The 10,057-nt window shown below is 38.6% G+C and overlaps 1 protein-coding gene across 1 annotated transcript; it reads left to right on the top strand.

Annotated features, from left to right (window-relative positions):
* Nucleotides 1–2,963: 2,963 nt before the first annotated feature.
* Nucleotides 2,964–10,027, top strand: LOC132141927 (DNA replication licensing factor mcm5-like). The gene is made up of 16 exons (XM_059551580.1): nt 2,964–3,306; nt 3,850–3,976; nt 4,247–4,375; nt 4,531–4,703; nt 4,876–5,031; nt 6,195–6,364; nt 6,451–6,622; nt 6,703–6,814; nt 7,628–7,771; nt 7,871–7,936; nt 8,034–8,210; nt 8,302–8,414; nt 8,487–8,615; nt 8,742–8,884; nt 9,408–9,535; nt 9,637–10,027. The coding sequence occupies exons 1-16, from the start codon at nt 3,137–3,139 to the stop codon at nt 9,736–9,738; spliced, it is 2,211 nt and encodes a 736-aa protein (XP_059407563.1). The 5' UTR covers nt 2,964–3,136; the 3' UTR covers nt 9,739–10,027.
* The last annotated feature ends 30 nt before the right edge of the window (nt 10,028–10,057 follow it).

The raw sequence follows: 10,057 nt of genomic DNA, 5'->3' as shown, positions 1-10,057 counted from the left end.
GAGTGCTCTCCTCTTTCAGGAGGGTATATCATCCATCAGCCCCTCCCTCTTCTTCTCTTTGTAGCTGTGTTTGCTGCTTTGCCATTTCTCGACAGACTCCAGTTCATTGCGTCCTTTTGTCAAGGCACTGTTCCAGAAGTCATCTGAAATTTTAACACTCAAGAGACTGCATTAATCAAATGTAGCTATGTAACTTCTGACCAAATTGTGTCTGAGCAGTCAGCTCTTTTTATGATTTTCACTTTTCAACCTCTTCTTTCAGAGGTCCCTTTAATAAAAACAAAATCATCTGGCTGAAAACAGCAGTTCTCTTATTCTATGTTAGTAAAGCAAGTTCTTCATTGCAGAAAAATAGCAAGCATTTTTTTCTCTTCTTTGCAAGATGCAGAAATCATCTACCTTTATTATCAAAGTATACTACAATAAAACAAAATAAACCCTTTTATAACAGCAAGACATGCATATGGTAAAATAAAGGCTGATCATCATTTTTCTTCTAAATTTGCATACATGATTCAGAAAAATCTGGTATTGGTGAATTAATGTTTCCTAACCAACATAAAATCATTCCTATTATTGTAAATAAAATAATTTAATTTAAATATTTGAGCAACTAGTTCCCTTCCTTTTTGTAACCACAATTCCTATTAACTTGGTCACCCAATCTTGCTCTCATTCCACATTGCACTACACAGGTAATTCTTTTTTATTTTTTATAACTCAAGCCCAATCTCTGAAACTCTGTAATGGATTAACTTCCATACTGTGTCCCAGGGATAACAAGATACAAATTTTAGATGTCTTCACATATTAGATATAAAGTTTTAAGCACATGCATCTTCTAAATTCATCTATTAATATAAGTTATTAAATAATAAATGCATATCTTATTTTAATTAATTTATTATTATTTCTATATTCCACCATATCTGCCATCTCTATATTAGTCCATTTCTTGGAACATCTTTATTTATTTTTCTCTAAAACAACCTTCATACAGTTAACTTTATTGTTTTAGGGCTCCTGCACTTATCCTTTCTCAACACCAGCCATGCACGCCCGTCTCTGTAACCTAATCACTCCCAAGTGATGGTCCAGGAGGGGAGTGCACCTCTTGCTCCACCAGATATAGGATCTATTTTCTCACACCAACACAGCCAGTCACACAGACACTTACATTAAAACGTACATAAATACAGAGTACTCTACACTCTCCTGAGTGACCTGTCAGCTCTACTCGCTCTTTCACTGATACACTTCCTCAACAAAGTAAAAATCAGTACTATACAGGATTTTCTGCCTTCCCTAAGGACTTTTTCCGCCTTTCCGTTTCAGACCTCTGTTTCTTACATATACAGAGCGGTATCCAAAGCTCTTTTCCTCTATAATACATCTGGCTCACGTGTATTGCTGTCCCTTATCGGCCCAGCCCACAATGAACACAGACCATTGCATGCAATGTATTTCTGCCTACACTATCCAGATTAAAATCAGGCCTTTTCCAAAAGACCTTTCAGTAAACCAAATATGTATATGCAGTTTTTCTTCTGGAAACAAAACCCTCCATTTTTATTTAATTAGTTCTAAATTTGGAAGAGCAGATTTTAAGTGACCTTACCGCTCAGAACTGACCAGTCAACAACACACACTAATTATATAAGCAAAAATGCTTACCTTATTCTATGGTGGCCACCACTGTGTGTGTGTGTTGCTCATCAGTCAGCTCAAAAGCGGCCGTCCACTCTGCTGCTCCTTTCCAGTCCCATCTGGGGTGCCAAATGTAGTGTATTTTCGTCGGCCATGGATCTGAGGAATCAAATTGTCTCAGGGTTCTGTTTCCAGAAGAAAGATTTTATTCTCAAGAGAAAATAAAACCGAGAAAGCTCTGCAGAACAGTCTGTCGAGTCTGTGTCGGTTCTCTATTTTATACAGTGCTTCTGAAGGCGTGCCCATGTTCAATACATTTCATGCATATGGTTCTGTTTATCAACTCTTTTACCTTTTATGGCGGTCTCTCCAGCTTGCTTTTAGGATGTAGAATTTATTTTAAGTGAAACGAGGAGGCCTAATCATATATTTTGTCTTATGTCAAAATAGGGTGTCCAACTTTACTATATGCTGTATTTTGGTAATGTCTGCACCAAGGAGGTCTGATCATATATTTTGTCTAATGTCCAAATAGAGTGTGCAGATGCACCATATACTACACCCCTGCACTCTCTGCGCATTCCATTCTCAGGCAGGCCTCTACGTACAGTCAAAAGCATGATTATAACAGTAGAATAACTTGATGCATAAATGGCTAGAGTCACATTGATTATGCCTGATTAGTTTACATATTGACCAATAAAAATCTTCCACACCCACAGAAGACAAATATTCAAGTCAAGCATTAAAGAAAAAAATAATGTAACAACCGCTAAAATGGAAGATGGTTATCTAATTGTAAAACCCATAAATACTGTAATTAAGGTGTAACATTTAAAACCTGACAATTACAAGTAAAACTCTTGTCCTGACACCGTTCAAGTGTTAATTTAAAATCTACTTTTATTTCATATATGACTTTAGTATTGTTGGTTTTGAGTTCACTTGTTTATGAAACTTGCTTTAACAATTATGTAATAACATTTGAGTTTTAGTGTAAGACTAAATTTAAAAAAAAATTTAAATTCAGTTTTGTGTGTCTTAAAACCTTACAGTAACTTTGCTTTCTATTTCATAACTATTAACATTCATTTTTATATAAATAAGATTTTGTTGACGTGTTAGTCTCCTTCCAACAAAAGCTGAAATTCCGCGCCAAACAGAACATCTAGTTCCGGTCCCTGCTCTTTGCTTTGTGTGTTTCCCGCCAGTACGCTACTTTGGTGCCAACTTTTTCGTGACGTACATCTTCAGAACGCCCTGTGGACCAATAAGAGGGTCGGAAAATTGAATGTGGGCGGAGTCTGAGTTCAGCGCGAGGCAGGGCTAGAGGTTTTGCCGCGAAATCCAGCGCGCGTGTTGCGAGGAGACACTGCTGTTTCTGATCCACACAGCGTTATAATAACAGTATTGAAGCTTAGCACTGACAGCACGTATTTAAGTAATATTTTATTGAACGTTTATTACAAGGAGTCGGAATATTAGCAGAATGTCGGGGTTTGATGATCCAGGAGTTTATTACAGTGACAGTTTTGGAGGAGGTGAAGGCATTGGGGATGAAGGGGTCGTGAAACGCAGCCAGATCAAAAAGAAGTTCCGTGAGTTTTTGAGACAATTCAGAGTCGGCACCGATCGCACCGGATTCACCTACAAATACAGGTAACGTTATCGGTTTATCAAATGTTCTTCTTGCGTCCCGGTGGGTTTTCTTCTTCAAAGTGACGAAATACTGTTTGCATAACTAGTACACTATAATTTGTCTGTGTTAATCATTGACTATTGTCTATGTTATTATTATTATATCCGAACATAACCGCGTTAAATTTGCCGCAGATTCTCCTTTAACTTATGTCCGGTTCGCGAACGCATTGTTCATTTGAGTGATTCATTTGAATCGATTCACAACATGTTAGGTTGTCTTCACAACACGTTTATCTCACGTAATTGCCTGCGTGCATCATAACCCTGCAATTACTGTATAGAAATACAAAAAATGAATTCTGAGAGCAAATAAATGATGTCACTAGCGAAGCTGCAAATCGTTTTTGAGTCGTTTGAATGAAAATATTTGTTCGAAAGAATCGATTCATTTTGAACGAACTCCATTTTGCCTAATATAATGAACATTGTAACTTATAAAACAGTTTGACATCTTTCATTTGGTATTTTTCAATACTTGTTAATTGTGTGTTTGGTTTCCAGAGATGAACTCAAGAGGCATTATACTTTGGGAGAGTATTGGATTGAGGTGGAGATGGAGGATCTTGCCAGTTTTGATGAAGATCTGTCAGACTGTCTGTACAAAATGCCTTCTGAGAACCTGCCTTTGGTAAGGACAGACTTACAAAAATAACTTTCTTTCCATACAAATATTGGAACTCTTACTGAGGTTGTGTTGGATTTGTTTACACAGCATACAATTATTATTTATGGTTTTATTTTATTTTATTGTGTTTTATGTTTATATTAAACTACTGACATATTCTAATTTATTATCAAGTGTTTATAACTTTCCAGCATGCTGTATTATATTTCTGAAATGCGTGAGTGCTGCTTGAACATCATCTGTTTGTTATATTTTACATTGATTGATTGACAGTTGGAGGAGGCGGCGCAGGAAGTGGCTGATGAGGTCACACGTCCGCGGCCAGTAGGAGAAGAGACTGTGCAGGACATTCAGGTCATGCTGAAGAGTGACGCCCACCCAGCCTCCATCCGTAACCTGAAAGTGAGGAATCAGACTAGTAACAAAAGCATTATAAATCAAAACCGATGCATCATTTTTACTCTGCTTCTAACTTGAAGTGTTTTTGTGTGGCACGTTCATACTTCTACATTACGTTCATACGTGTTTTTTCTGCCCGTCTCTTTCATCTTCTGCAGTCGGAGCAGGTGTCTCGTCTCGTGAAGATTCCCGGTATTATCATATCCTCTACGGCTGTGAGAGCCAAAGCCACCAAAGTGTGTCTTCAGTGCCGCGGATGCAGAGCGGTCATCAGCAGCATCCCTCTGCCCCCGGGACTGCAGGGTTACGCTCTGCCCCGCAAGTGCAACACGTTAGTGTTTTGAAAAATACCTGCTTCATTCTGTTTAGAAATACTGTAGCACTAATTCAGTATGCGCTAGTATGACAACAAACTTAGATACAATAACATCTGTCTTGATACAGAGTTATAAGCATGTTTTTATACCAATAATTTATTTCTTTACATTTTTTTTGTCCTGCAGTGAGCAGGCGGGCCGTGTCAAGTGCCCCGTGGATCCGTATTTCATTATTCCAGACAAATGTGTGTGTGTGGACTTCCAGACTCTACGTCTGCAGGAAGCTCCTGATGCTGTTCCTCACGGAGAGATGCCACGACACATGCAGCTCTACTGCGACAGGTGCAAGTTGTCACATGATGCTGATTTTTATTTTTTTAGTATATGTTATGGCTTGAATGCATGCATTCACTGCATTATGAATAGAATTCAGCAGTTACAATTTAAACTAAATATATTTCTGAGCAGAACCATTTCACATCTCCAAGCGTATCTGAACTAATCATTTGATTTAATGATCCAATGACGCATGCTGAATTTGAAACTGCATGCTGTTTTTACTATTATTATTTTGCCTTTTATGACAGAAATAGTAGTAATAGCATGTTAGTAAGTGGTTCCGAATTTAGCAAGTTACTATTTTATTTTCTGAATGAATCAGCTGTTTTGAATGAATAGTTTGTGACTAAAGGGATGGTTCACCCAAAGATGGAAAAATGTAATCATTTTATTTCTTCTGTGGACTGCAAAGCAAGTGATTTTGAAGAATGGTAGTCACCAGGCAGTTTCAGTTCAGTATGTTCAGACAGTCCAGTGGAAATCAATGGGAACCAAAACTGTTGAGTTCTACAGACAGAAAGAAATGTATACAGGTTTGGTGCGACGTGTGGGTCGATGATGACCCATGTTCCATTTTAGGTGAAATATTCTTTGAAGAACTTGGTGAACTTTAAGATGCATATTTTACCTTTGTGGAACTCAACGAATCATTCATTAAGACAGGGATTTTTCCTGCCACCTAGTGGACGTTTTAGTTTTATATTTAAAGTGTCATTTCATTTGGCTAAAATTTGGATTCAACATTTTTTTTTTTTTTTTTACAATTTTAGTTATTAATTCAAGTGTAATGTGGTAAGAGCATTTATGCCAGCTATGGACTGCATGAAATAGTAAATTACCTAAATGCCACTTCAGCTATTTTGCCACATCTGCATTGCAAAGATGACTTTTTTTCATTTGGTTGGTAATAGCCTGTAATTTCTTGCCTTTTTAATAGAATGCAATTATTAAAATAAATTTTAACACCGTGTACATTGAACACTGTAATCCAGAAATGAAAGGCACAGAACAAAGAATTTTTTTTTTTTTTTGTAGCAGTAGTGTTTGTATATTGAATTGAAATGTTTGATTATAAATTAAGAATCAGTTTTAAATCAAGTCATGACCCCAATACTCAAATTAATGAGATTTCAAGCCCCTAACTTTTTCCACTTTTCCATTCCCAGGTACTTGTGCGACCGTGTAGTACCAGGAAACAGAGTGACTGTGATGGGCATCTACTCCATCAAGAAGGTGGCGCAGACCAAGGCCAAAGGTCGTGATAAGGGCGCAGGTGTGGGCATCCGGTCCGTGTACCTGCGTGTTGTCGGCATTGAAGTGGATACTGAAGGAGCAGGTGAGCCTTTTGGCAACACTTATTTTTCTTGGTTGAAAACCGCATCTCTCTTCAGCCATTCTCATGTCCTCCTCATCGTCTTTTAGGCCGTGGAGCCTCTAATTCAGTGTCTCCTCAGGAGGAAGAGGAGTTGAGGGCTCTGGCTTCCTCTCCCTCCGTCTATGATTCGCTCGCTCGCTCTCTGGCCCCGTCCATCTACGGAAGCGATGACCTGAAGAAAGCCATAGCCTGCCTTCTGTTTGGGGGCTCCAGAAAGAGGTAAACATAGAAACTGCCTCCTCTTCCCAGCTTGTGTTTTTTTGCCATCTTTCTAATCGATGTGGAACTGTGTTTGTAAGGTTGCCAGATGGTTTGACACGCAGGGGTGATATAAACCTGTTGATGTTGGGAGATCCAGGTACAGCCAAGTCACAGTTGCTGAAGTTTGTGGAGAGATGTTCTCCGATTGGGGTAAGACCGTGACAAAGATACACCGTCATATTGTTGCCTTTCAATGTCATTCAAATTAATTTCTTCATACGTGCAACACAAAAAGCGATGTTATGTAAAATGCTATATACATCATTTTTTGTTTGTGTGTGTGTGTTTATGTGTGTGTATGTATATATATTTCAATATTTCAAATGCATCTCACATACATATATATATATATAAATATATATATATATATATATATATATATATATACACACACACACACACACACACACACACACACACACACATACACACACATACGTATATTTATACATACATACACACACACACACACACACATATATATATATATATATATAGAGAGAGAGAGAGAGAGAGAATATTGCATGTCATATATAATTAAATATTTACATAATATAATTTGACATTTAAATAATGACATGCATTATTTACAAAATAATGGATGCTATATTAAACATAAATATGTATGTCTTTATAGGAAAGAAGCATATGTATGTTGATTACATTTTAATGTGGCATGTTATATCTAATAATATTTTATCATTATTATGCATGTCATTATTATATGTCATAAATTGTATAATGAATATTTAACATGGGGGATACAGTATATTTTATCTCATAATTTTATTTAATTATATAATATAGTATTAAACTTTGTATGTGTAGTAAAATTTTTAGTTTGATAATCAGTTTGTTTAACAAATGTAATAATTTTATAATCATATAATGATAAATTGTGTATGTGAGTGTGCGCTCTTTCCTATGATGGAGAGTCTGTATTAAAGTGATTGTGTCTGTTAGGTCTACACGTCTGGTAAGGGCAGCAGTGCAGCTGGTTTGACCGCCTCAGTGCTGCGAGACCCACACACTCGTGGTTTCGTGATGGAGGGTGGTGCCATGGTGCTGGCTGATGGAGGAGTGGTCTGCATTGATGAGTTTGACAAGGTTGGACTTCTTAGCAGCCTGGATTTCCAGACTCCTCTTGCAGTCTTAAGAAATGCTTTGGGCTTTATGCTAAACTATTGCTTTTATCTTTTTTGCTAGATGAGAGAAGACGACAGGGTCGCCATCCATGAGGCCATGGAGCAGCAGACCATTTCTATTGCAAAGGTACCAGGCTTTTCCACTTCATGGCATTAACCAAATGAAATCCGTTCTCTTGAGACTGGTTCATTTCTTTGATTAACACTTGTGTGTTCACCTCAAGGCCGGCATCACCACCACTCTGAACTCCCGCTGCTCTGTATTGGCCGCTGCTAACTCCGTGTTCGGCCGCTGGGATGATACCAAAGGAGAGGACAACATTGACTTCATGCCCACTATTCTGTCTCGATTTGACATGATCTTCATCATCAAAGACCATCACGACCAACAGCGAGACATGGTGGCTGAACCCAACAACCTCTGCTTACAGATTCCATTGTAGAGTCTGGTTTTATTTGAACTAATGCACATGCCCGTGTGTTTTTCTTTAGACTTTGGCCCGGCACGTGATGAACGTTCACCTGAGCGCTCAGACGCAGATGGAGGGTGTCGAGGGAGAGATAACTCTGGCCACGCTGAAGAAATACGTCGCCTACTGCAGAGCGTAAGTCTGAATCATAGTCTATAAACACTGTGTGAATTTGTACATCAAATAATAATGCATTAACTCACACAGGAAATGTGGACCTCGTCTGTCTGCGGCGGCCGCAGAGAAACTGAAGAACAGATACGTGGTGATGAGGAGCGGAGCGAAGGAACACGAGAGAGAGACCGACAAACGTGTGTCCATCCCCATCACTGTCAGGTGAGCACTCTATGACATCTGCCTTCGCTCATTTTGTTCCTAGATGTATATTTATACATCCGGCCTGTAGTTATTCACAGTATACACGTGTTGACGTTAACTAGTCGGTGGTCTGTCGTCCTGCAGGCAGCTTGAGGCCGTGGTGCGCATTGCAGAGTCTCTGGCGAAGATGAAGCTGCAGCCCATTGCTGGAGAGGAAGAGGTGGACGAGGCTCTGAGACTCTTCCAGGTGTCCACTCTGGACGCAGCTATGTCCGGCAGTCTCTCCGGTGAGTGCGGTGGGCTTTCAGGCTGGGAATAAACTGCAATATTGTGCCACTTATAAAATTTCAATCAGTTTAACTGATTGCCAGATCAATTTATTAAATAAAAAATAATATAATTGTTTATTTGGCGGGAAAAAATGTGTGTGTGTGTGAGTGTATTAGTAAATTAAATAAATGTAAATACATTTATGCATTTAGCAGATGCTTTTATCCAAAGCGACTTACAGTGCATTCAGGCTAACAGTTTTTAGCTAACGTGTTCCCTGGGAATCGAACCCACAACCTTCCACTGCTAGCGCAATGCTCTACCGCTTATAATTATGTATAAATCATTTAATAAAAAAAACAAAACCAGTCTTAAGTCGCTGGGGTATAAAAACATTGTAAGTGTCAAAATTATCGATTTTTCTTTTATGCCAAAAACCATTAGGATATGAAGTAAAGATCATGTTCCATGAAGATATTTTGTAAATTTCCTACTGTAAAGATGTGGAGAGTCTGATGTAGCAGTGCTGTGTGTTTGTAGGTGTTGAAGGGTTTACCACTCCGGCCGATCAGGAGCTGATCTCTCGCATAGAAAAGCAGCTGAAGAGACGCTTCGCCATCGGCTCCCAGGTGTCCGAACACAGCATCATACAGGACTTCACCAAACAGGTCAGTTAAAGCTTCAGGAGCTGGACACAAACTCCTCAATACATTGTGTATATGTGTGATTACATCATCAGTAAAATGCTCTTCTCCTCTTCTCTGAACAGAAATATCCAGAACACGCCATTCACAAAGTCCTTCATCTGATGATGAGGAGGGGTGAAGTGCAGCACCGCATGCAGAGGAAGGTTCTCTACAGAGTCAAGTAGACACACGTTGTGTGATTGTGTTTGTGTCACATTGTTGGGCAGACGAAAAATCATATACAATTCAGATTTATTGTACATAGTTGTTTGGATGCTTTATTGCTGGAGAAATGATTCTCATCTTGCTCTGTCAAGGCTAGGTATGAATCGAGTGTGTTTCCATTGTGACGGTATGCTTTACTGTCTTAATGTGGTTTTTCAGTGGAAAATCTCATTTGATTGTCAGGTCTGTGTCAAAGTAAAGATATGCTCATGTTTTGTATGGACACATAATAAAGCATTTAAGAAATTATTTGTGTGTCTCTTATCAAAAAAACGAACA

This window comes from Carassius carassius, chromosome 1 (assembly GCF_963082965.1).
Source record: "Carassius carassius chromosome 1, fCarCar2.1, whole genome shotgun sequence".
Lineage (NCBI taxonomy): Eukaryota > Metazoa > Chordata > Actinopteri > Cypriniformes > Cyprinidae > Carassius > Carassius carassius.
Note: the sequence above shows the minus strand (reverse complement) of the source record. Positions and strands in the feature narration are given on the sequence as shown.

Coding starts and splice junctions, on each gene's coding strand:
- LOC132141927 (XM_059551580.1), top strand. CDS start 3,137: ATGTCGGGGTTTGATGATCCAGGAGTTTATTACAGTGACAGTTTTGGA. Junction 4,704..4,875: donor CTGCCCCGCAAGTGCAACAC/GTTAGTGTTTTG, acceptor TTTGTCCTGCAG/TGAGCAGGCGGGCCGTGTCA. Junction 6,815..7,627: donor AGAGATGTTCTCCGATTGGG/GTAAGACCGTGA, acceptor TGTGTCTGTTAG/GTCTACACGTCTGGTAAGGG.